Raw genomic sequence first — 26,753 nt, forward strand, 5'->3', positions numbered from 1 at the left:
CTTTGGGACCCACCATAACTTGTGGATTTGGGAACCATCGTGGTGTGGCACTGCTCCTCCTGCTCTGCTCCTCTTCCTCCTCCACGCCCGCAGACCTGGACGCGCTCCAGGAAGGGTTGGGCTTCCCGTTCCTCTCTGGGAGGAGCCGGAACAACTGGAACCCAATTATGGAATGACCGGTATCATTTCGGATGGCGTGACTCAGCACCCGCGTGTCTGTGGGTCGGAGAGACCCTGCGCGCGTGTTTAGTCCCGCCAGCGGGGTTTTCGCCCGGTTTTGCGTTTTGGCCTAAATGGAAATGCGCGCGGCGGTGCGCCTCAGGCACTTTGTGTTTACCTGTTTTGACTCGCCTTGTTTAGGGTTCTTGTTCCTGGCAGCGACGTCAGCAGGTCTTTCAGACATCACGGGGGCGGGGACAAAACCCAAGAACCAATGAGCGCGCCGGTTGAGCGGCCGCGCGCAGGTCGGTGCGCTCGAAGACGCACGTCATATAAATGGAGCAGAGCGCGTCGGCTGCTTCACTAAAGAAAAAAAAAAAATCAAAGGGAACAGGTCGGACATCACGCGTGGAATGAAATCAGCAGAGTTAATCAGTGGACTTCGCTTTGGTTCCATCTAAAGGTACAAAACCAAGACTTGGTACAGTAGAGTTCTGGAAGTTTTCTGTGTTTTTAGCCTTTGATCGTCACTAAGATAATACAGGCGGACTTTGTGCTGGAGATTGAATCAGTTGGGACACTGAGGACTTTTGTATTTGACTGTCTGATGTGAAATATGTCCACAATAATGGAACAGCCTTTTTATGACGACTCGTTTCTCTCTGCTTATGGCCATCCAGGCGCAGCGCTGCCAGACTACAAGCTGCTAAAGCAGAACTGACTTGAACTTCTCCGATTCTTATCGGAACTCAAACTTCAAGCCACGCACCTGCGCGCGGGGCGCCGACTTCTATCCGGCGGGGACGCGGACTCTCTGAAGCTCGCCTCTCCGGAGCTGGAACGCCTCATCATCCAGAACAGTAACGGGGTCATCACCACCACGCCGACGCCGGCTCAGTTCTTGTAACAACCGCGGGATCACCGAGGAGCAGGAGGGCTTTGCCGAAGGTTTCGTCAAAGCCTTGGACGACCTCCACAAGATGAACCAGATGGCGCCTCCGAACGTGTCCCTCAACACCGGCGGCGTCGCCTGCGCGGCGCCGCCGGCGGTGTTCGGTTCATCCATGCAGCCGGAGCCGCTCGAGTACACCACCCTGAGCAGCTGTTCCACCAACGCCAGCATGACCTCCGCACCCAGCTACCCGTCCTCCACAATCGGCTACCTCCCGCACCAGTACCACCAGCACCGCAGGCCGTGGCGCACAGCTCGCACCACTTCCCGCACTCCTTGTCCGGGGCGGGCATCCACGCGCAGCGCTTCAGCAGCTTGAAAGAGGAGCCGCAGACCGTTCCCGACATGCACAGCAGCGACAACGGCTCCCCGCCGATGTCCCCCATCGACCTGGAAAACCAGGAGCGCATCAAGGCGGAGCGCAAAACGGCTGAGGAACCGGCTGGCTGCGTCCAAGTGCCGGAAGCGCAAACTGGAGCGCATCGCGCGCCTGGAGGACAAAGTGAAGTCCTGAAAACTGATAACGCCGGACTATCGAGCACGGCCTCTGTGCTGAGGGAGCAGGTGGCTCAGCTCAAGCAGAAGGTCATGACACACGTGAGCAGCGGGTGTCAGCCTCATGATAGCGCCCAAAGTGAAGTCTTATTGAACAGAACAACGCGCACTTTGACAACACTGGACCAGAACCGCACTGACAATCTCAGAACGCTCCGGTTCTGTGAGACCTCTGGAATACAAACCGTGTCTGAAAAGATCGAACCGAATCAAACAAGTCACGAATTCAAGTCTGAACATTCATGTTCCATGTTTACAAAGTGTGAGTTTGAGGTTGCTCAATTATTCATGATGAAATTTGGACTGAAAGTCAAATTAAAACCACATTTTTTTACAAAATTTGCTGATATTGTAGTCTTAATATTTCAACCTTATTTTGGCAGAAAACATCCTATAATTTTCTGTCATAATTGGATTCTTCTATCTTCTTTTTTTTTTAATTTGAGCAACCTTAACATTACATTTTTTTTATTTACGTTTACATTTATTTCCCTTCTGATCGTTTTAAACACCGCTTTTATTCCACACTGAATCACAAGAACGTAAAAACACTTTGGGCATTTTTGAAAGTTTTTAAAAGTGTCATGTTGACTTTGCTTGTTTACATTTTTGTCATTTGTGATGAAATTTGTTGTAAGTTATTTGTAAGTTTTTTTTTTTTTGTTTACTTGTATCTATTTAAGTAAATGCACTTGAGAAAGAAACTACATGGTGTTTTGTTTTTTTCTTTTTTTCCTTTCCTTGATAAAGGATTATTTCGTATGAAAAACGCCTTAAAGCGCCACTTGACGTTTGGAGACCCGCCCACCCGAGCGCGCTATTGTTTTCTCGTTGACGCACGAAGCGTCACTCCTAATATGGTCAGCCCCGCGGGCACACGTCACGCACGAGCAGGTTTCCGGGAACTCCCTCCTACACTGACCGTCAGAAGAGCTGCTCCCCGCGTCACACCGCAACGTGCGTGTGGAAACCAACGGGTTTGTCAGTCAGGGGAGTTTCTGCTTTCAGTTTCCCACAAACAGGCTGCAAAAAATTACGGGGTCACGCAGTGTGCCAGATCTCCAGCGAAAACAAGCCCCCCCCCCCCAAAAAAAAAAAAAAAAAAAGGCAAAACGAAGTAAATCCCGTTGAGAAACTTTACAGATGAAAGGTATCAGAAGGTTGTGCGCTCTAGACACCACAATATAAACGTACAAGTAAAATATAGATGCATGTCTGAGATGGTGCACCTATGACTTCTTTATGAAATAATTGTTTTGCTTATCAATTTATGCTCGAAGCGTCAAGGACAATTTTATGACTATTTTTGGCTGACTAACAGGCTACATTTACATTTCCAGCTGCAGTGACCCAAACCCAGATTGATTATTTTTTTTTTAACCAGGATTGTTTCACACAGCACCAGAGATGAGACTCAATCAGATCTTTGATTGGACGTGCGAATATTCACAATTTAACAAAAAGGCTGATTCAGGTTACTTCAGCCAACAGTGTGAACGTCACTGCAAAGCTTGAAATGATTTAACATGTCTTTGGTGCTCATGAGAAGTCATTTTCCAATAGATTGAGTATTTGTGTACACCATCAATACCCACAATGCACCTGTAAGTTGTAGAAATTTGAGTCAAACTGTCAAATTATATTTACAGAAGACCACTATAATGTTTATGTTCAATTTTTCACATCTGTATGAAGCGACATTCTTTTCCAATTACGTTCGCCAACATTTGGCAACACCAGATTGTGTGGTGACTCAACCCACAATAACTCTGACATTAACCAAACACTTGACAGCCTGGTGGACGTGTTCTGAGCCGCTGCCAGGCACACGGTCCAGCCCAACACAGCCTGTTCATTCCAAACATGTCTGTTTCACAACTGCTTTCAAAAGAGCAAATCAGGTAACAGGAAAAAGATCTTGCAAGACTTATGGTGCCACCTAGTGGTTGAATAGCAGTCTTGTTACTCTCAACAATGACAACAATAAAGACCAGGGACACCTTTTTCTTTTACCTTCACTGCTTTAATGCTGATAAGGACAGAGAAGGAAAAATAATCTCTGGGTGGGGGGAGAGAACTATTCTTTCAGTGCTTAAGACTTTGATGCGCCAGTGGGGGGTGGGGGCAAGATGTACAGATGTTTTTCCTGAAGGATTATTGGCCAACACTGCGTTAAACCAACTATGCAACATAACTGAGCGTCATCTGAAGGTTAGTGCTAGTTAGGAGGTCAACATGGAAATGTTCACGTTTACTGCTGCTTGGAGAAGTACGCTTGACTCTTCTCGACGTCTGGGATGATGGTGTCGCTGCCTGGTTTCCAGCCTGCGGGGCAAACTGTGGACAAAGTGCACACACACACACACAAAAAAAGAAGTTAGCAGAAACCAATCACCTTCTCCAGCAGTTATTTCCACCTAGCCCTCACATACTCCAGGTCATGACACAACTTGCCCTCGTGTCGGTGTGTCTGTCTAATTCAGTGTTCACACCAGACACCACATGACGCCACAAATTTGCGTCCCTCGCACCACCATCGCCCAGTGTGTCGCTCTGCCTGGTGAAACTTTCGCTGTGAAAATTCGCCCCAATGCGTCATCAAATAGGAGGAGCTTCCATTCCGCTCGGCGGTTCCGGTTGTCAGTCATCATGGCGGACCTTGATCACACGGAGCGAGTTGCTGTGCTGTATTTGCTGTGGAAAGCTGACAAACGTCCCCAGCGGCGCCGTCCCCAGGTTCACCAACATCCATCCTCATAAGACGTTCCCAATTCTGGGAGTTTCATCATTTGCTGCAGGAGCTGCGTCTGGATGACGGCCGCTTTCAGCGATACTTCCGCCTCTCCAGGACCCAGTTTGAGGACCTCCTGTCCCACATTGGAGCCACCATCCACCTGCAGGACACCAATTACAGTATATCCCTGCCGCAGAGCTCCTTTCCATCTGTCTTCAGTTAGCAAAACCAACCTGTCTTCAATACAAATACACCCCAATATATCCAAATTGTGTTATCCAAATATTCTGCGCTTAAATTAATAATCAAAGTCCACCAAAATATAAAAATACACTGGGCAAACAGATGGCAACAGAGGTAAATTGTCATATGATTGCCATAAAGCAATAAATCATTCGTAATTTCCTGGTAAAATGTGGTTCAGATAATAGATTGTTATTACAAAGATATTGAATACCACCCAGTAGCGCTACCTAGTAACTTTCAGGCAGTGCCCCACAACTAAATTGGTAAAAAATAATGAATATACAATGCATATATAGTAATGAATATATATTATAAAATTAAGGACTACTAAATATTGATTTTGATACTTTATATATTAACCTAAAAATACATCTTTTTTGATGTTCTCTTATTATAATCATGAATGATTTATTGCCTCCTTTGAATATATGTAGTTTTAATGCTAAAATGAAATGAGTGTGTCTGTTAAGTTAGTGCCGGATATAGTGGATTCAAAAATAGTACAAAAGTTTCATCCAAGCAAGTCTTCGAGAACAGTTAATAGGAAACATGACAGAGCTGAAAAGTCTGGACAGAAAATGGCAACAAGAATAATAAGAATTTGGTTATTATTATATATTAAAATTATTCATTTCATTTTCCTAATCAACAATTACTTTTTTAGTTTTAACAGTGATTATATATATATAATATATATATATATATATATAATTATATATATATTATATTATATATATAGTGTGTTCTGCTTATATGACAAGTAATGTAATATATGTGTTACGCATTGTGTATTTTACACTCTTGCTTGTTTTGTTGAGTAGGTATCTGGCCACAGGGGACTCCTACTGAACTATCGCGATAGTTTCTGGGTGGGGCGTTGTCCTACAGTCAGCATTATTGTCCTCAGATGGTTGATGCAACCTGGGACTGCCTCAGGAGAGCTTCATGGCTGTGTCCACCACTGAAGACTGGAGGTCCATTGCGGAAGAGTTTTACCAGCAGTGGCAGTTTCCCCTGTGCTGCAGAGCTGTGGACGGAAAGCACGTCCAGATCCAAGCGCCTCTCAGCTTCAGGATCCCAGTTCCACAACCTACAAGGGGCATTTTTCCATTGTGCTCCTTGCTGTTGTTGACGCTTGGTATCGGTTCCAGGGATTGATGTTTGGGGGGTACGGCAGGACAAGTGACGGTGGCTTGCGCACAGAAGTTTGTGGAAGCAGTGTGTGAAGGCCACATGTGTGCTACACAATTTCTTGCAGGCTTCGGTGGACAATGAGACACAGACATTGTGGGGTCCAGTAGCTGGAGAGGAGCCATTGCCAGGCCTGGGCCAAGTAGCTGCCAACACTCGTCGACAGAGACACGGCGTGTGAGGGCGTGTTTAAAGACTTCTTCACAGTGGAGGGAGCACTACCATGGCAGCCCACAGTGATTTAACAGTCCTTCTCAGGAAGCCACCCACGAACATACAAGCAGCAAACTTGAACTTCACCCCATTTTCTACATTATTTGTTCTGTCTTTCTTATATTTGTTGAGTGCAATTATTTGTACTTTTTCCTTCTGTGTTTGCAGATATTGAATTGGAACCCTGCACACATTCAGAATTTAGGATCTGCGGTTGTCCTTCTGTGCCTGTGGTGGGCTGTTCGGCGGCTGTTGATGCTCACTCCAGAACATATGCACGTTCTTCACCGATGCTGACTTTAAACTTCCATGGAAACACTATTGTGGCTTTCTTTCTTCTTGAAAAGTTGTAAAGTTTTGTTTCCTGTGTGTTATAATGGATTTAATAAATTGAGATAAGCCCAAGTGGAAAAACCTATTTCTAATACCGTCACAAAAGTACATTATTATCATTCGTGGTGGATAAATGAATGTCATACTTATGACTGCATGAAATTATACCAAAGTTGTCAGAAAAAAAAAAAGAAAAAAAAACTAATTTATTGAAAAATATATCATTTACGCGTACTAGGCCTGAGTTATATGACTGGAACAAAATTTACAAAGAAAGACAAGTACAAAAAGAACTGGAGAAAAGGAGATGGAGGCCAGTAGGGAGAGAAGGATGGAGATAATGTTTAGGTCCATCCCTTAAAAACTGTCAATTTATGTTGTTAAAAAAAACAAACAAACAAAAAAAAAAAGTCTATTGGGTGGCTGAATGCTCCAAATTAAGCACAGCTGTGCAATGATCAAATATGACCTTATTAATTTGCATTTTTAATGTCTCTAGGTCATGAAATGACAATCTTACAAGGGCTGGAGCTAAACTGAGGAGATAATGCTCCACAGCACTAAATTCCCGAGGAGGAGGTGGAGGCAGCTGGTTTAGTGCTGCCAAAATGGCAGCCTCCACTGCAGAAGGCTCCTCCTGTGGTCTGGCTCTCCTCATCTTTCTTTGTCCTGTGACAATTTTAAATTAGATTACCCAAATTTTCTACAGTGTGTACAGTGGTCCCTCACTATAACGCGGTTCACCTTTCGCGGCCTTGCAGTTTCATGGATTTTTTAAGTGCAATTTTGCATGCTTTTTTTTTTTTTTTTTTTTTTAACAGCGCATTGTGTTCTGCGTCCTTATCAGGTGGGCCGGTCGCGGCACCAGTTGGCATCACCGTGCTTGCTCTCACTGCCACCGATGCACTTACTGAGTCTGCGGGCTCAGTAAACGCAGCAGCGGGCCACTCACACCGCCACCCTTGTTGCGCCAAATCTGGCAACAGGTCCAGAGACTACGCTCGCTGTTTTGATGCGGATGTTGACCGCAGCCTCAGAGCTCCGTGGCCACCGAGAGAGGACTTGGATTCTTTGCAGGTCCCGCATTCGTACCTCCGGATGCAGTGAGTGAAGGGAAAGTTCTGCGTGTGTCTGTTTATAATCTTCTTGCCCAGAAGGAAAAAAAGAGAGTGTTTACACAGGAGAGAAAAGTGTATAAAGTGTGTAGTGACGGATTTTACAGCCTTAAAACATCTATAATAATTGCAAAAAATAGCGCTGACTACTATGCGGATTTCGCTTATCGCGGGTTATTTTTAGAACGCAACTCCAGCGATAAACGAGGGACCACTGTATTATGACTTTAGTTTGTCATTTTGGGTAAGATGTAAAGCTGAAGAAACGGCTCCCATTGGTGTTTGAAAAAGACAAAATGCTGAAGCGTGTTTTTTTTTTTGTGGATTCCCAAGGAATTTAGAGCATGGTGGCGCTAGAGGTCATGCTCTGAATTTCTGTGGAGAGCCTTTCTTACAAGCGTGTATTGGCATGATGGTGTGTTCCAGCCACTGTGTGGGGGACACATTTCCGAGACTAGTCCATCTGAAGGCCCTGTCACAGCTCAACGATTTAGCTTGCGTATGCCGACCGACGAAGACAACCACGGCATCGAGCACATGCAGTGTCGCTCGGTGTCTCTGCTCCACATGGAGGCAAAACTGACTAATTTTAACATTTTATTTATTTATATTTTGTGGATCATGGGACAAATTCATCGCGTGCAGACAAAAATCGACCGATCCCTGTGGTAAATGAGACGTTAATCATTGAGGCACTGTGATTCTTTCCACTTGTGGCACAAAGCGCGAGGCCTGGTCGGGTAGATGCTTCGTTGATAGCTGAGACTCGAGCCAGCACCCACAGACACCCAGCCAACAGATAACACCTGTAACAGACCGTGCCAGCCCCAGACTGGCCCAGCCACAACAGGGGCTACACCTCAACAACCTGATGGACGACCTCTGGCGCAGAAACCATGATCTGACAGAGCAACTGCAGCGCCAAGTGCCGCTGTTACAGAGGGACTTTTTTCAGCCTCGACAAGGAATTAAAGTATTTTCAGTTGTCGTTTTTGAAAGTCAGTAGGCTTTATGTGGATATGTTTGTCAGGCTGTGATAATGAATCCTACTGAAACAAGCAGGTAAGACTTCATATTTAGTCCACGTATAATGGTTTTAATATTTGAAACTGTTTGTTCGCATGAGAATCGCAGCTTTCAGCCAATCAATGGCCAATATTAATGGATGTATTTCGACTTATGAGTAAATTATAAGAAACACGTGTCAACAATCGCAAAACTTACTTTTAACTTATGTCCCACATGTGCAGGATGTATGAGCCATATGCTGGCATGTGTTGAAAATTTTTCGAGGTCCTCTGCATATATCAACGTGGTCTTAACTTACCCATAAGATATTAGACATACGCCAGCATTTTTTTTTTTTTATTGTTAAATACGGTCGGCATACGCTGCCTAAATCGTTAAGGTGTGACAGGGCCTTGAGATCTGCATGATCAGGTAGCACATATGATAAATGCGACAATACTGATGATCACAGCTGTTGCACCCCACTGATGTGCACATTTAAGACCTGATGTGAGGTTGCAAAGAGAAAAGATGTTTTTGACCAGGGGCAGGATGTTACATCTTTACCTCAGGGAGCCTTGGTGACCACAGTCAGGACCGACAAACCATTCCATTCGATGTTTTGTAGTTGTGAATCTCATGCGGTCTCACGGTCCGTGACTCACGCAAAAGATCAGTTTCAGCAGAGTTCTGGCTCAGGGCATAATGTAAACAAATGTCGTGAAGTATGGTCAATAAAAATGTTGGGCCACAGCAAAAGTCCATCACAGGTGCTACACCTCCTCTAGATAACCCTCTCAACTTGGGAGAACGTGTTATCATAATCGCCTGTGAATTCACTGGATCAATGCCATTCACATCCTCATTAGTCATTGTTTACATGCACTGTGAGATGCCAGAACTCTGCCGGCACCGTGGTGCATTCTGGGAAGCACAGGTGGCCGTCAAGGGGCATTATGGGAAACGCTGAAGTACCGAATTAACACACACGCTGTGCCTAGGCAGTCCGGTTTTAAGAGACAGACCGTGTACTGCTGCAATCAGTTGAGAACACAAATTCAAACCCTTGGATTTACAGGTTTGGTGACGTGTTGACACATGCCCCCAAGTGGCTCTTCACCCAATATGCAGCTGACTTTGTGCTGCTGTTAAGACAGGATCCCAAAGTGTATTTTATTATTGCAAAGCTGCTTAAATGTGAGAATTTGCACTATGACAGACTGTTCTGACCATCTGCACACCGCACTCTGCAGCAGGGTCAGTATACAGTCCAGCATCACCACAGCAACCCATATCATCAAAACTAAACTCAAAGTCAACAGCTGCAGAGAACAGTACACTTTTCTACATAGTTTGAGCACCTTATTAGTGGTATCAGGTTAAAGTTAAGATTAATTCAAGATTAAACGTGGTGGAAAACAGACAATTTAGCTAAAGGAAGCGAGCAGCGAGTCGTCACTCAGCTCTCAATACCTCAGAGCAGAAAGGATGAGGTGACAGACAAAAGCAATTCATTTGAACTTAGAGCTGTAAATACGATCACACAAACCTTCTCCGTATTTGTCAGTGTGCTGGAAGGCATGAACGAGGCGCAGAGTCTCATCCACAGACCGACCTACGGGCAGGTCATTGATGGTGATCTGCCTCACAATGCCTTTGTCATCAATCACAAACAGACCCCTGAGAAAGAGAAGGGGGAAAGAAAAGAGGCGCATCTGGTTAATTTACAGACATGAGGTGATCTATGAGGTGATTATGTAAATCATTCAAGAGTTCCACTTTACAGTTTCAACAAGTCACAAAAGAAAGAAGAAGAAAAAAAACCCCCCAAACAAACGAACAAGGAGAATTGCAACTTGAATGGTCAAACTATGATTTAGACTTTAAGAAGAGGTATATGTGCAGCCTACAGTCCTGTAGATATTACAGCTCATCACGCTCCCACTGGACAGTAATTAATGACTTGAGACTTAATGTCTGCATGCGGTCTGGCCAACCTGTAAGCAACACCGTCGTCTTCCTTCAACACGCCGTAGTCTCTGGTGATGGACTTTGTAAGGTCTGCCACAAGAGGGATTTTCATGTTACCCAGACCGCCCTGCTTTCGCGGCGTATTGATCCTGTAGAGTCCCAAAAAAAGTGAACAAGCAAACAATGAGAACTAACAATATATATGGATCATCTGCAAAAAGAGGCACCGGTCAAAGATTTTTATTCTTGGGGTGGGTGGGGCACCTAGCTTTAAATAAAGAGAGTTCTAATGAAACATAAAAAGGGATTTAAAGTTTGTGTTTGGTTTATCAATGAGAAGACTGAAACATAGCTCCAACTGCTCCCTGGGCAGGGAGCAAAGAAACAACAGCAAAGTTCCAACCACATCACATCGACAACAACAAACCGGCTGCAAATTTGGGGGCATGCAAGATGCATAATTATGCTTAAAAAACAAAGTAGTCATGGTAACAGGTTTTAACTGTATCTCAATAAAATTCAACACCTCCAAGTATCATAAAAACACCCTTGTTCTTGATTCTCTTTTAGAAACTGGACTTTGAAGAGGTCGTTACCTCATCCCTCATATCGGGACCTAAGCAGCTTATCAAGGCTACACAGAGGGGTGGAGTAGGAGATAACCTGATGGGCGGAGCCTGGCCTCAGCATAACGAACCCAAAACTCAGCCAACTTCTTTTACTCCTTATAAAAACTAAATTATGTAGAATTAATCAGAATTCTCACCAAGCCAAGTGACTGAAATGAGAGTCAACAGAGACACCGATCACTTCACAGTTTATTTTGCGGAACTCGTCAACCCTGTCACTGAAGGCCACGATCTCAGTGGGGCACACAAATGTGAAGTCCAGCGGGTAAAAGAACAAGACCACATACTTCCCTAAAGAGGAACAGAATGAGATATTCTGCTGTCAAATACAAATGTTAAATACAGTAATTACATGATGTCTGTGTGCACTGAAGTTAGTCGCTTATAATGTCAAATAATAAATTACCTTTGAAATTTGACAATAGGATATCCTTAAATGCTCCATCCACTACAGCTGTGGCCTTGAAGTCTGGGGCAGGTTGGCCGATCTGAGCTTTTCCAGCAGACATGTTTGCTGCAACTTACTAGGGCAAAGAACACATGTAGCAATAAGACACCACAGTCACCGTCAGTCTGCCTGGGCGGAGATCGCAATCAGGAAAAACAAAACCGACGACTTCAGCTGCGCAAATGCACCGGAGTGCTGCTGTCGTTTTCACGGTTAGAATTTATACACAATACTTATGTACACTGTGTGAGCCAAAACCAGAGTGCAGGAGGCCCACATGTTTAATGTTGAGTCTGACATACTAGCTTTAAAAAGGATAGATGACATCTGCAGTGAAAAACAAGTTTCTTTTTTTGCCTGCAAACGCTTTTGCAGCAAGTGGCCAAAAAAAAGTTCACATGATCTGAGAAAACTGAATTATAAAGTCACATGCAAATCACGTTTAGCAGCGTATAAGAGCTTAATGAGGATTCTTACATGACCATGACTTGCAAAAACAACAAGACCATGACTTCAGGTCATTTTAGAAGGAAGAAAACACACACAAGGATTTTTTTTTTTACCCTCTTTAAATATTTAATGTCGGGCATCATTTTAAACACTTCTGTCCGATAAGGTCTCGTAACAAGTTATACATTATAACTATCTTTAAAAATGATTAAGAAAATTACTGCAGCTCAGTCGTACGTTCGAAAGGCAAAAAGAGAGAATGACTTAAAGACTTAGAAGTTAGTAGTAGGAGGGAAGACTTTAAAGAGAGAAAAAGAAAGATGGAGGAAAAACAAAGAGACAGACACAAAGACAGGGGCCCAAACACTTGAGAACTTGAGTTAGTCTTCACGGTTAACTTAAAGTCAGCTTCTTCTAATGAATCGATGCTTTTAAATCCCAAAACAAATACACACTGAGCACACTTATAAAGTTAAATTACATAAACGGATAAGGAGAAATTTATTTTAAAAAGCGTTTGTTATTTTCCCGCTCACCTGTTTTTAAGACAAAGCCGAAACCAGGTTAGCACACAGGACGACGAACCGGCAGCTTCTGGAGGGACTGTGCTGCTTCTTCAGCTTCTTCTGTCGAGTCTACTGAACCGACATGGTGCATTACCGCCACCAACTGGAGGGACGGACGAAGCAAACTAGGCGGGGCCACGATCACCGGAACTGACTGTAATATTTTCAAAGTAAAAGCTTCGAGTCTTTGGTTGGGATACCAACCTAGTGTCCACTTTGTACCTGTAATAAATATAAATACAACTGTCTTACATTATTACTAAAGATGCACCATCACTTACAAATATCCTCCAGGAAATATGACCATTTCCTGGAGGATATGTTTACCCAGAGGCGGCATGGTGTCTCAGTGGGTAGCACTGTTGCCTCTCAGAGAGAACATCCCAGGTTCTCTTCCTGCCTGGACCTTTCTTTGTGGAGGTGGAATGTTCTCCCCGTGTTTGCTTTGGTTCCCTTCAAGTGCTAAGGCTTCCTCCAACTTCCAAAATATGCAAGCTTTTGGAAGTGGGACCCTTACTTGGAATAACCTTAATTGAAGACCCTTCATTGGAATAAGCAATTATAGAAAAGACTGAATGAAAAAACAGTTATATGTTGAAAGGAGCCAGCTGAGGTGTTTCGGGCATCTGGTAAGGACGCCCCCTGGGCGCCTCACTGAGGTGTTCCAGGCAGGTCTAGCTGGGATGAGACTACAGGGAAGACCCAGGACTAGGTGGATGAATGGTGCATGAATATGGGACGAAGTCACTAGCAAGTCATGAACTGGCAAGTCACAAGTCTCAAGTCATAATGACCACCAATTGTTTGCAAGCTGACTTGAGACTTGTTTGGATGTTTACAACTATACTTGTGTTTGATGATACTGCAGTTTCCAAGTTCCATGGTTCTACAAAGAAAATGATATATGTGATTATGTATATACATTTAATAATTTTGAATTTGTAATAAAAGATATTGTTGATTTTGTAATAATGTTGTGTAACGTTTTTATACTTTGCCTTTTATGTCTGCTTGTGTATAAGTGTGGTGTGTATATACACACTTCTCAAATAAATTATAGTTACAGGTGAACAATCAATCAATCAATCAATCAACTTTTTTTTTATATAGCGCCAAATCACAACAAACAGTTGCCCCAAGGCGTGAACAAAAAGTAATGTCTCCTTGCTAGTACAGTGGCAACATTATATTGCATAAACATATGCAGACAAAATAGAACAATCTGTTTTTCTGTTATGTGTCGACGCGGGTTGAGGAGCGGACCTGCATCTGACTGAACCCAGCGCTAAAATAACCAGAAAGCGGTTCCAATAACAAAACAATTTATTTTCCCCCTTTTGTGCAATACTCGGTGTACAAACATAAAACGCGTCTGTCTGGCGGAGTGAAGGACGGCGCGCTCTCCAGCGCCCAAAGGGTTCGAAGCCCGGCGCCTCTGGACCCACGTTCACCGCCAAACACCCCCCAGGTGGACACGACAAACCGACTCTGTGAAGGATAGAAAAGGTGAGGTAAGTCAGCAGCTACAACTAATATCCTTCAAAGGCACACACTATCAGCAACACATTCAGGTCTGAATTTAAGCTTTATGTAAATGAGCAGCTTCTCACAACAGGTGGAGGATCATCTGTCCGCACGCCACGGCCGTGAGAAGCTGCTGCACAACTCTCATCAATATTCACATATACTGCGTAACAAAATACCAAATTACTGTTAACAATTATTCAGACAATCAAATCACCTCTGATGTGTGCTGACAGCATGTGTCCCTCACCCGTCCTCCTTCACAGGCACGATGTGTCAAACCCAGGCACGGTCCTCAGCGTCTCACAAACGAACATCACAAGGTCGAGTTCCCGGCAATTCTGCTTGAATCACACATGGCTTAAATGCAGAACGCCATCTCATTATCTGCTTCAGCTGAAAGTCTTTAAGGTTGCACGTGAGCATCATCCACAGGTGCTGCATATCACGTTCATGAGGGTGAAGGACTCTTCTGCCAGCACCTTCTCCACAGACAATAAATCAGTTTGCATACCACCTGGAGAGCAAAGAAAAGAAAAGAACACTAAAATGTCCAGCCAAACCCCCCCAACACACAACATTTTCATCCAAATTCCACATTTTTTCCTATCAGATAATTTATCGGCTAAATTTGAGTAAAATGCCAGAATTGATTAATATGGTGTTTCTATATGCTGGCATGTCTATAAAAACCTATAGGTTTCTATGTATAAACAATGGCGCCTATAGGTCCTTATGGCTGTAGAATGCTATCGGTCTCTATAGGCCAAGACCCCTGTAGATCGTGTGTCTATAGGTGTTCTATAGAAAGCTATAAGTCCTCTATAGAATCTTATAGAAACCTATTGAACTTTTTTGTAAGGATGGAGAGATTATATCTCCACACTGGCCTGGGAACACCTCAGGATCCTTCAGTCAGAGGTGGTTAATGTGGCACGAGAAAGGGAAGTTTGGGGTCTCCTGCTGAGAAGCGGTTGAAGGTGAGTGAGTGAGTGAGTGAGTGAGTGAGTGAGTGAGTGAGTGAGTGAGTGAGTGAGTGAGTGAGTGAGTGCTGGTGCTGGTGCTGTAGACCCTGGGTCCTGGTTACCAATCAGGCGGACCATTGGTCTGTCCCCACCTCTGAAATGGAGCCATTTATTTGCTGTGGTCAGGTGATCCACAGGTATTGCTATTTGCACTCTGGATCTTCCTCTTGGCCGTAGTACCATAGCTGATATTTTCTCACAGCACAAGTCAGACTTTGTTTGATACAAATTCATTCCAGTGATACTCAAGGATTCTCCAGAGAGACTTAGTACCAAAGACATCTAGTCGCTACCCCAAAGATTAGACCTCAAATCTCACAACTATACAGCAACACTTAAGAACTTAGACCTTTGTTATCCTGCAAAGATATCGGCATCCCCAAACATGTCTGTCAGCAACCTCATGACTCCATAAGAACAGACGTCTTTCAATCTCAAAGGACAAGGTCCCATGAACCATTGGGTTCCATGAACCATTGGGTTCCATGAACCATTGGGTTCCATGAACCATTGGGTAACTCATCCCATCTGCTCAAAGGGATGTTAATCAGTGAAATCACCTGCTGGAGTCAGTGGCTGCAATTAAAACCTGCCCTTTCTGGAATAGTTTGGACACCACTAGACTCTAGTAGTGGCTAAAGCATTGGGCTTTAGACCAGAGGATCCTCGGTTCAAATCCCAGCCTGACTGAAAAATCACTAAGGGCCCTTGGGCAAGGTCCTTAATCCCCTAGTTGCTCCGGGTGTGTAGTGGGTGCCTTGCATGGCAGCAGCCTGACATCAGGGTGGATGTCAGGCATTGATGTGTAAAGAGCTTTGCGCATCTAATGCAGGTGGAAAAGTGCTATATGCAGTCCTCTTAAGAGACCAGACCAAAACGTCTACCCACCCAGCAAGATCTGGCCACTTCCAGGACTACTGACTTCAAAGAGTAATTGCAATGCAGATTTCCAAGCTCCCAAATGGTTTCCCTCCATCCCATTCATGACCTGCAATGGAAGGCAGCAACAAGACTTACTAACAGGGAGTGCAGGCGTCCAACTTTTTAAAGTGTTTTATTGTTTCTAGAGTGTCAGTCCTGCTACCAGCCAGGACACATAAGAATAAAAGATAAATCGGAATTAGGAAATGTCCTGCCATCGTGGACCGTCGAAGCTTGTGACCTTTAGAGGGCACCAGCAACATTCAACATTAATTCAACATTAGGGCTTTTATTGTGAAGGGCATGGCGTTGCAGGAAGTTGGGATGTGTAAAGCAGCGTTTCCGCTGATTTTGGCGTTGTGCTTGTTTAAGGTTGCTTGTTGACGGGTTTTAGGTAAATCAAGTTTTATTTCTCCATCACAATCGAAGTATGACCTTGATGCGACGGCATGTAATGGACAGGTAGTCACGATTTTACGAAATAAAAGAGAAAACATTAACAAATAAAAGCTTTCAGAACGAATGTAAAGGTGCGCGTGAAGGAAGCTATATGGAGCTTTTCTTGTTCGGGGCGTTCGAACCATGGTTCAAAACGGTTAAGGCCTTTTTGAAGCTTTTGAAACATCAGTTTTTGAAAAAGTAAAAAAAAAAAAGTCGGTAAAGTGTTGTTGTAAAGTGTTAGTGCGCCGCCTAGTGTTAGAGCTGTGTACTGTCAGGCTAATCACGTGACTGATCTTTGGGTTTTGTGTGATTTTTCTTTTTTTTTTTGTTTTTTAGTTTATGTTTGGAAATTTTTAATTCTGTTTAGTGAAATAAAAGCAAACTGCAGTTAAGCTACAGTTATTATTTGTGAATCATATTTGTTTAAATCCTTTTTGTTTTTTTCCTTTTGTTTTGTATATACCCTGTAGTTTTGTAGGGGTTGTTTCAGATCATATAAAGTGTCCTTTATCCACATATTGCATCTCTTGTGATTCATTCATGTCTATTAAAATTACTACATAACTTCATTTGATTGTTGATCATCTCTCCAGCTGTTGATCAGCGTTTGGATCAGGATACATCTGTTTTGTGTCATATCTTCATATTGTTTTGGGCTTGTGTCCACGTAGGTTGAGGCTGTCAGGTGGACCAGTTTTGGTTTCTGGAGATGTTTTGTTCTTCATCCAGAAAAGCTTCATTAGTTCTTGATTTTGCTTGCTTGATTTTGGTTTGACACTGGTAAAATCTTTTAATTTTGTTTTCTTCCTCCACATGATCACAGAGGACCAGCAGAAGTTTCCCCAGTTCCTCCATAAACAAGAAGTCAGCCTTGACGTTAACCAGTTCATACATGGATTTACAAGGTAAAGTTTATCATGTGACTTGTGTTTTTGGAACAGAAAAAGTTTAATCTCACAAGTAAGGAATTATTGAAATACATAAAAGTTGGTCTTTCTCTGTGCAATTGATTTTTTTTTTCTTCTGTAAATTGCTTTCCATAGAAGGACAAGTGCAGTTTTCATCCTATTTTTAAGTTGCAGTGAAACGTTTTGGTGACATTCGACTTCCAGGGTTAGCTACAAGCAGTGGTGGCCACCAGACGTCAGGTTTGTTGGCCACTAAATATAAGGTTTGTTGGCCACTAAACACTGGGTTTGTTGGCCACTAAACATCACATTTGGAAATGAAGGCAGTGCAAGCAACTTCATTAAAACCACATGTAGCTTCAGAACCACACAAATTTTGAGAGAGAGTGAAGAAGTGTCAGCTTTTTGGTGATATTCTGATAAAATCCTCTCCACAAGGTTGTGAGGAGTTGTGGTTTTGTTAAATTTTAGAACATCGCCTCTTGAAGAATCGGAAACTAGAGGTTTATTTTTCAATTTAGTACATTATGTACTTGTCCTGTTTTCTTTACTTCTGCTTCTCACAACAGCGGAGTCGACAGTGATGTGTAAGGTCTGTGGGACTTACTTTGAGTCACGCAAGGGGTTATCCAGCCACGCCCGCCTGCATCTTCGGCAACTTGGAGTGGCAGCTTCAGAAAACAGTGGCACACCCATCGAGCTGCTCTACCAGCTGGTCCAAGACAGCGATGGAACCTTCCCCACAGGCAAGCGGGATTCCCCAGCTGTTGGGTTGATGGGGAGTTCAGGCATAGTGACCCCACAAAAGGTGGCGGGTGAAGAATCTCCAGCTGAAATAAAGGAGGAGACAGCTTTGGCTCCGCCCTCGTCTTCCTCTGCTGTTAGACCGGTCGCGTCTCGAATGAATGAAGGCAGCAGCTCCTCATCAGACCTTCACCTGACCCCGACCAAACCACTGTGGGCACCGCTGGAAACCGACGCCCCCATCACTTTAGGTATAACAGTAACTCGCCAGCTTTACTGTGCAGGTCATGTGACTGAATATGACATTGAGGTGTCATTCTGATGGTCTGCTCTTCTCCCTCCTCTTTCACAGCGTCCAACACAAAAGAGGAAGTTCATGTGTGCGAACTCTGTGGCTGTTGGTATGAGACACGTAAAGGTCTGTCCAGTCACGCTCGGTCCCACCTGCGGCAGATTGGGATCCCTGACAGCGAGATCCGGGGGAGTCCTGTTGAGTTCCTCTACCAGATGGTAGCAGAAGAAGACCCCCAGCCTATCAGCCAAGAGCGACAAAACCCCCCAAGCTCCTCCTCCAAACGTCCCTCAGGTGTGTCCTCTCCACCTGGACCTCCCCCCAGCAAAAAACCCAAAAGTTTAGACTGCACCTGTGTTCTGTGCGGGGAGGTATTTGAGCATCGGAAAGGATTGTCCAGCCATTCGCGGTCCCACCTACGTCAGCTGGGAGTGATCGACTTGTTGGAAAAAGGCTCTGCGATCGATACTGTCCAGGAACTGGTTAAAAGTGGCGTGCTCGAGGGTGTATACCCCCCCAAACCTAACAGCGCCATGAACTTATCTGCAGTGCCTTCTCTTGCTTTGTCTCTGCCTCCTGGCAAATCCCAGTCTCCCTTTTCTTTCCCATCCCGCAGTCCAGGTCCTGCAAAGTCACCTCACTCTCCCCCTGTAGCTCTCAACCGGGCACCAAAGGCCAAGAAAGGCTTTCGGCTGGCAGTGGACCCGCTCCTCAGGACGCCCAAGCCTGAGCCCCTGGACGACGATGACATGGTTGTTTTAGCGGACAGTGCAGGAAGCGGTTCGCACCCCGCTCCAAAGTCTCTGAATGCAGGTAAAACAGGTCGCACTGACTTTTGTTGTCCAAAAACAAGTGTTTTGCCTTTTCAGAAGTTAATGTGGCTCAGCGGGAGTTTTAAAAACAGATCTTAAAGTTTGTACTTCCTCCTTTATATCTGTCGTCTCTCGCCCACAGATGTGGCGTCCATACCCTCAGTGCTTTGTGACTTCTGTGGAATGCTGTTTGACACTCGCAAAGCCTTGTCATGCCACGTGCGCGCTCACCTGCGCCAGCTCGGCATCACCTGGTCTGTCAGGACGTCTCCTATCGATCTCCTCAATGAGGTCATGAAGCGTGGCTATAAAGCCAGTGAGCCGGGGCTCGGTGAGGTGCTGACATCAGCGAAGACTTCATCCTCCCCTCTGAGCTCAAAGAGGCCTGTGAGCGTTGTGCCGCCAGGAGACACACCCAGCAGTCCGTGCACGTCGCCCATCGACTATTCCATGAAGGACAAGCCGGCTTCCAGCAAATCTGCACCGTTGCCACTCGGTAAGCCTGAAGTACCCGAGAAGCCGCCACACGTCGTCTTCGACCTTCAAATTCATGAGGGTGCCTCCCTCTGGGTGCCGTCTGTCTATCAGAAAATTCTGATTTGAACGTTTATAGTGTTGCAGGCTCATCTGAAGTCCACTTGTGTTTTGAGGTCCTCAGGCTAAAGGTCACTGGTACCGCCCGCCCGTTTTAAAAGCTGTGGGTTTCCTGCTTTTCAAACTCTAGCCGCCTCAAAATGTTGGACTGAGCTGCCTGTCAGTCTTACTAATTTGTTTCTGTTTTTGCCCGGCAACTGATTTGTGTTTCCTTTCTGGTGACACTTTCCTCCCTCCGTAACTCTCTCTCTCGTCCTCGCGATGCTCTCTGCTGTGGTAACAGCTGTCTCTCTTTTTGTCTTTTCGTCAGACACGTGCTGTGAGCTCTGTGGGTTTTACTTTGAGAACCGTAAGGCTCTGGCCAGTCACGCGCGCGCTCACCTGCGACAGATGGGTTTGTTTGAGTGGAAGGTCGATGGGGCGAGGTCGCCGATCGATCTGCTCAGTGAGCTGATCCGGAAGAATCCTACCAAGGTGGCCGAAGTGACCCGACGCTACCAGATGGGGACACTGTATATCAAAAAGGTTGGTTGTTGGTTTTTGTTTTGTTTTTAAAGTCCAACAAAAATCTCATTTAAATTTGAATGCAGAAGCTCGATGACAGCGTGCACTTTTATTATTCATGCTCTTCAGGGTACCAGAGCCGCCGGCTCCACCTCTAAATCCAGCGGCACAGACAGAACGCCTGGCGGAACCATGAAATCTTTGGGACAACAGCCAGAGCACAGCGGGACCGGCAACAAGGCGACTATCACCGCGGACTCAACTGAAGCCCCTCTGAACCAACCAGAGAGCTGCGCACAGACGAAGGCGGGCCACAGTGACCACGGCATGCACTCCCCGAGGGGTGAGCCGCCACCCTGTTAGAGTCGTACAAACGCATCCTGTGTTTGCCTGAAACTTCATGAGTCCTTGTGGTGCTTTTCAGGCCATCATCCTCCAAAACGTGCCACAGCTGCAGGGAGAGAACATCGAACTGGCAGCTCACAGCAAACGCCACGTTCTGGAAACATCCCGGCTCTCCTGCCAAAGCCCCCGCTTACGCCTCTGGTCACATTTGTGGGAAAAATATACTCGCTCAAGTGCAGGTCAGTCAAAAAAAAACAAAACAAAAAAGAAGCTAAATCAGAAAAAGTCGGGATGATATGAGGAAAGTACAAAACTTTACTTTGTCTTATGTTTACAAACACAAACTGTGGTACTGTGCAGTAACTCAGTGGTCTAAAACTGAGTGACCACATTAGAAGGAGACAATAAGGTAAGCCACAGGACTCCCAGACAGCACTAAAGGAATTATGGGATTCTGTGGATGTGAGTGGAGAAACTGGGATTAGTGCAACTTTTGCCTCTGTCATCCCCGTTCACAGCATCACGTTGGAGTACAGAAGGATTTTAAAACAGGGAAGCAGATCAGATCTAGACTCAGGTTTCCCATGTTGCTTCTGGCAAATTGCAGCTGAAATTTTGCATGTTCTTTTTTAAGAAAATCCGCATCTATACATACAGCAGATGTCTTAAGACTTGAAACATAAGTGGGTTGAAAGTTATTTAGCAATAAGGTATTTGAGAAAGGAGGTGAGGAAAGGAATGAATCAAGACCTCTAAGGAAAGGAAAAGAAGTAGACAGGACATATCCTTAGTCATGATGGATTACTGAAAGATGCCATTGGGGGAAGGTTGGAACGAAAATGGCCACGAGGGAGGAAAAGAATAATGATGCTGGATAACATCAAAGGGAGCGATTCATACCAAAGGCTGAAGGAGAGGGTTTCGAGACAGACGAGGCTGGACTGAGGACCAGATATGAAGCCTACTGTACAGTCGCACACTTCATCAGGAAGCTCTTTAACGGGTAATACAATAAATAAAAGTTCTTATTGCATTTTCTTTAACCACAGAAGCCCAGAATATCTTCAGAACAGAATGTCTTGGTGGCTTCCCTCACTGGTCTCTCCTTCTGGCCTTCAAGTCATAAAACAGTAAAAAAAATAAAAAAAACGTGGAATATCTTGTAAGGATTATACTTTTTATCGGCGCTGTAGTAGCAGAGTCGGGTTGTCCTGAGACTAGAGCCCAGAGCTCTGATGGTCTAACGCAGGTCTGACAGAATCAGTTCACTTTAAATCTAGATCCAGGTTTGTCTGAGTTGACTGAGATGGGTTCACAGCCTTCTCTGTCCTGTTCAGGTTCTGTGAGAAAGTGTTCCAGGGGCCTCTGTCGGTCAAGAGGAGTGGATCACACACCTGCAGAAACACATCCTGGGACTCGGCTACAAAGGCAAAGAGTCGTCGTCTTCGTCTCCTCCTCCGGCGGCAGCGCTCGTCCACCCCGTAGCCGTCTGATACACCTCTGGACTTCCAGCTTCAAATGTCAGGTCAGGTCAAAGTACAGACACAATCAGTGAAGTGAAACTCTCTTTATGTCCTGTAGAGGGCAGAAAACACAATGTGACACATGGACTTTGTTTGTCTGCTGTTACTCAGTTTTGTCACTCAGAATTCTGGACTGTGTCCTTGTTTATTTAAAAAAAAAAAAAAAAACTTTATACTGTCAGTTGTCAGCGGTTATTTTTCTGTCAAACCCGAAAAAAAATGTTTCAGTTGTAAAACTGTATCATGTTTTTACAGATGTAACTATGAACCAACTACATGTACTATTTTTACATCTTTTAAAAAAAATATCTAAATTATCATTTTTATGTGTATATGAAACATGTTTTAACTCGTCAGTGTTCTAGAAGCAACTTGATCTCTGATCGACCAGCAGCCATGATCATTAAAAACCAAATCTGTTACGTGAAGCATGAGATCCGAATATTCTTAAACAAAGCTTCATTGGCTTCACACAGTTGCTTCGAGTTGTGTGTTAATGAACTGAGTGTTTGCGATCCCTTTGATTTGCTGCCAAGCCGTGGCGGCTCTTAACGAGCAATAAACTGAGAGTCATAAAGAACCTGAACCGACTGTGACCTGAACCACGTCTCATTGCTTCATGAACCAGTAGCCAGCGAGCTGATGGCGTTCTGTATGTGACCCCAGTAAAGAGTGCTTTAAAGTTGGATTAAAGGAGGATCTTTTGCCCTTACTGTTGGTTTTAAAGGTTGTCTGGTGGGGGGGTAACTCACAGGGCTTTACAAAGTACAGTTCAGTTAATATCTGTTGTATAATTAAAAAAATAAAAATTATTTTTCAAATATCCATAGAAATGTCAGTTTTTTAAATTAAATGGGTTTTTTTTGTTTTCTGTGTTTATTGTGCTGATTTCTCAGACAAAGTGTTTATCATCAAACAAATATCGACTGCTATAAATGCTTGTTTTTCTCAGGAAACATATTTTCATCTGCTTTCATCCTTTCACCTTCCTATCATCATGTCAGACTCATCTCGTTTTAAGCTTTCAGACGCCGGCAGCATGAAACCTTTGAAATAAGTCAGCGAGCTCAAGGCCACGCGGCCGCTGGAGGCGCGGCCTTAGTGTTGATTGGGGGTTGGTTGTCTGCGTGATCATATTTCATCAGTGAATTAAATACACTCTTTTTTCTCTCTTTCTCTCTGTAACTTTGTAACATTTATATTATTTTCTTGAGGGTTGAAATGTAGGAGCGCCTGTATATTAATGAAGTGAAATTAATGTTTTGTTTTGTTTTTTGTTTTTTTTTTTACAAAATGAATTTTCATGTATTTAAGACTGTAAAGATTAAAGACATTAAAGGATTCTTTGCCGTGCGACGAGGTGTAGGTCGAGGAAGAGTGGATTACATTTTGGTGCAAATCTGGACCATAAAGTGGATCTTACCTTTGATCTTGCTTTCTTTGATTTGGATCCTTTGATCCTGCCTTTTATCTGTGTTGTTTTACCCCCAAGTCCCTGACATCCTTTTCTCATACGACATTGAGACAAATCGGAAAGGTGAAAAACTGATTGATTTCATGACACTTAGGTCTTATAGCCATGAACACCCGTCTCATGAACCCTCCAGTGAAGGTGTGGCCCTTCCAGCATCCTTCAGGAACTCGTACCCAACTGGACTACAAATTAATTGGGAAGAAATGAATCAGCCGTGTGAGGAACAGTCATATGAACATATCACAGAATCATATCTGAAACTTTGAATCTAAGCTTGCAATGCTCAAAGAGACTTAAATCAGATCCAGTCAAGCAAGCCCATTGGGTTTGCATCACTCAAGCTCAAGACCTCTCTTTGCAATCCACACTCTGTTTAATTTTCCTTACTATGCCCCAAAAACGTCACTCCAAGTGAGAAATAGACCCTGATTTCCTCCTGTGTAGAAGAGGTGGCAGTTGACACTCTCCCAAGAAAATGGAAAAAATATATAAGTTCTATCAACTCTTATGATTCCATCAAAGTTGCACGTATGAAACTAGCAAATGCAAACAATAGATACAAACAAAACCCTTCTGCCAGGAATAGAGTAGCCACCAGGAAATCCTGTCTTCTAGTTTGTGGGTAACCTTAAATTGTCTCAGAGCCAGAGTGGGTCGTTTTGGTGCAGATATGCATCGATGGGGATTGAAACAATCAGCTTCATGCAAGGCCCAGACCGCTGCTCACATACTGGGTGAATGTAAGATCCTTCACCCTCCCTCCACCCATCACGACCTTACAACTATAGATGACGATATGGAGAGATGGCTTCAACACCTGGCCGACATTGTTGGATGAGCTTTACAACACTCATATGCAAGAAGAAGAATGGGTCACAACTGACTCCATCCAAGGGAAGATCAACATCAAACATCTCCAACAGTCCTATCAACACGCTGCTGGAAGGAAAACTGTCAGGAAGGCTAAACCCTCAGTTACCGTTATAGGAGATACTCCAAAGAAGTGACCATCAGGCTAAGCACTTTCAGAAACTCCTTGGAGAGTCGTTCGCCGTTACGCCTAATGTTCCAAAGATCCAAATTGCTGACTAACTTAATATCAACTCATGTCCTTTCACAGTTGAAGGTTGTAACATCAGGAATAGCTAACAAGAACAACCCCAGGTCCCGACAACATTCCACCCGTGATCTGTTAAGACTCTAACTTACATCATGTTCTCGATATCTGCGACAACGTATTTACTTCACTCAAAGTTCCACCACTCTGGGTTACTTCCAACATTATCCTGATCCTAAAGAATGGAAATCTGACGCTTCACAAAAACCCCAGTGGAATTTTTCTAACTGCTACAGCAGCTAAATGGTACGAGATGATTCTCAACAGGCTTGTTCCTGTTCTAGACCCACTACACTGTAGAAACCAAAAGGGCTTCCAGAGGGGATGATCTACCCTCTCTTAAATCTTTTGTCTATACAGAGTTATTAAGGAAATGGAAAAACAGGGAGCTTTGTCGACTTTAAAAAGTCTTTCAGCTTGATCAACTTGAACTCATGTTTGAAATTCTTGCCCTTTACGGAATTCCTGATAAGATAATCAAGGCCATCAGAGCTTTTTACTACAACAACATGACAAGAGTTGCCACGCCAGACCGACATTTGAAGTCGTCTGTGGCATCCTGCACTGTTGTACACAACAGAGTGTTTGTCAAACCTAGAACAAGCCGTAGACACCCGACAACAACACTACAGATCTCAGTTGCTATGTCATCAAGCTCTGTTACCGATGCTGAGGCAAGACAGAATTTATCTTTACTACCTTTAGCTGTCTGTCAAATCTGGTTTCTCATTGAAGCATGTTGATGATTTCAAATACCTGGGCTCATGGATCATGGACTCTGGGAAGGATTTTAAGACTTGTAAGGCACAGGTTTGGGCAGCCTGCAATAAGATGGACAAAATCTGGCCACCAGATCTTTCGAACAGCCTTAAAACTGATCTATTCAATACGGTCGTAGAAACAGTTTTGACGTACGGCTCAGAAACCTGGACACTTAATGTCCGACTACACGTGTGTTTAGATGGCTGCTCTGCAAATCTCCTCAGAAGGATACAGAACCTGTCAATGTCCTCACATCTGACACTCAAGCAAATATACGAGGACATTCCACTGCTAAGCCAGTGTCGACTTGAAGGTCGGCCCCAAATTTCTGGTCACTGCTACAAGCTAGAGTTGAGCTAGTCTCTGACTTAATACTGTCAGACGGGTGGTTCTGTAATCTTGTTTTGTATTGTTGCTTTTGCTCTATCTTTTATTTGTTGCTTGGGGTCTTGTGGTTATGTGCTTGTGACTGTCACCTGGGTATTTGGTGGTGGGTGTGTCACTTCTACTTGTTCCCCGCCCTGATTGCTCACACCTGCTTTCCATCACCAGCTGATCACCAACTTATTTAAGTCTCTCTTCGTACCTTCTATTTTGCCAGATTGTTGTGCTGTGTGCCTTTGCTTCCAGCCTTTCTTCTGCGTATTTTGTGAGTCCTTACTGCGCTTTTGAAATTCCCTGCCTGTTTTTGACCTCTACCTCTCGCCCAGTGATTTGGTTACTGCTGCATATCTCTAACTGCCTTTTTGTGTACCGAACCACGGCTGTCTTCTCAGTAAAGAACTTTGAATGTCGACCATCTGTGAGCGAGTGACTCCAGCATTTGTGTCCAAACCCGGTGTGTCTCCACACCTGATAAATACTGTGGAAAGAACAGGAAACGTTCCCACACCTGGTTACTCAGGACACCAGCATCCGTGTAGAGGGTGTTGGAGTAGCCATGGGTACCCGTGATTGCTGGAGTTCGGTTGTGCGTCGTCTCTCAGCCGATGCTGGCACATGATGAAGATGGTGCTTTTAGTGTGATTCTGCCTTTGATACTTTTTTCTGATTCTACAGACCCGAATTTCACAATGAACGCAATCATGAATTGAAGTCACTGGTAAAGATTTTTGTTGAGCCTGTGATCTTGATTTCTTTGATCCTGAGTACAGCATCAAAGTAAGACCGACACTGGGTGGCAAAAATACTTGGTGA

At 44.2% G+C, this 26,753-nt stretch overlaps 2 protein-coding genes and 1 pseudogene across 4 annotated transcripts; 2 read left to right on the forward strand and 1 right to left on the reverse strand.

Moving 5' to 3' along the window:
• Positions 1–20: 20 nt before the first annotated feature.
• On the forward strand, positions 21–1,906 carry LOC117525700 (annotated as a pseudogene).
• Positions 1,907–3,786: 1,880 nt separating this feature from the next.
• On the reverse strand, positions 3,787–12,666 carry prdx2 (peroxiredoxin 2). Its single transcript, XM_034187630.1, has 6 exons — positions 12,541–12,666; positions 11,513–11,630; positions 11,244–11,397; positions 10,504–10,626; positions 10,056–10,186; positions 3,787–4,003 (listed from the first exon to the last, which is right to left on the reverse strand). Exons 2-6 carry the CDS (start codon positions 11,613–11,615, stop codon positions 3,918–3,920), a joined length of 597 nt encoding a protein of 198 aa, XP_034043521.1. The 5' UTR covers positions 11,616–11,630; positions 12,541–12,666; the 3' UTR covers positions 3,787–3,917.
• Positions 12,667–16,384: 3,718 nt separating this feature from the next.
• Positions 16,385–22,932, forward strand: si:dkey-217d24.6 (protein Wiz). Of its 3 annotated transcripts, none has more exons than XM_034188606.1 (9): positions 16,385–16,502; positions 17,305–17,386; positions 17,959–18,384; positions 18,486–19,238; positions 19,380–19,733; positions 20,142–20,356; positions 20,465–20,678; positions 20,760–20,919; positions 22,018–22,932. In XM_034188606.1, the coding sequence occupies exons 2-9, from the start codon at positions 17,374–17,376 to the stop codon at positions 22,163–22,165; spliced, it is 2,283 nt and encodes a 760-aa protein (XP_034044497.1). In that variant the 5' UTR covers positions 16,385–16,502; positions 17,305–17,373; the 3' UTR covers positions 22,166–22,932. The 3 variants fall into 3 exon arrangements, with proteins under 3 accessions (XP_034044497.1, XP_034044498.1, XP_034044499.1); XM_034188607.1 differs by having other exon boundaries at positions 16,391–16,434; XM_034188608.1 differs by lacking the exons at positions 16,385–16,502; positions 17,305–17,386 and adding an exon at positions 17,408–17,629.
• Positions 22,933–26,753: the final 3,821 nt, after the last annotated feature.

The sequence above is a fragment of the Thalassophryne amazonica genome, chromosome 15 (assembly GCF_902500255.1).
Source record: "Thalassophryne amazonica chromosome 15, fThaAma1.1, whole genome shotgun sequence".
NCBI classification, from domain to species: domain Eukaryota; kingdom Metazoa; phylum Chordata; class Actinopteri; order Batrachoidiformes; family Batrachoididae; genus Thalassophryne; species Thalassophryne amazonica.

Excerpts from the sequence above, each read along its gene's own strand:
- prdx2 (XM_034187630.1), bottom strand. The coding sequence starts at position 11,615 with ATGTCTGCTGGAAAAGCTCAGATCGGCCAACCTGCCCCAGACTTCAAG. Across the intron at positions 10,187-10,503 it reads GACGACGGTGTTGCTTACAG|GGGTCTGTTTGTGATTGATG; the intron begins GTTGGCCAGACC and ends TCTCTTTCTCAG. Across the intron at positions 4,004-10,055 it reads CACTGACAAATACGGAGAAG|TTTGCCCCGCAGGCTGGAAA; the intron begins GTTTGTGTGATC and ends CTTTGTCCACAG.
- si:dkey-217d24.6 (XM_034188606.1), top strand. Across the intron at positions 19,239-19,379 it reads TCCAAAGTCTCTGAATGCAG|ATGTGGCGTCCATACCCTCA; the intron begins GTAAAACAGGTC and ends TCTCGCCCACAG. Across the intron at positions 20,357-20,464 it reads GGACACTGTATATCAAAAAG|GGTACCAGAGCCGCCGGCTC; the intron begins GTTGGTTGTTGG and ends CATGCTCTTCAG.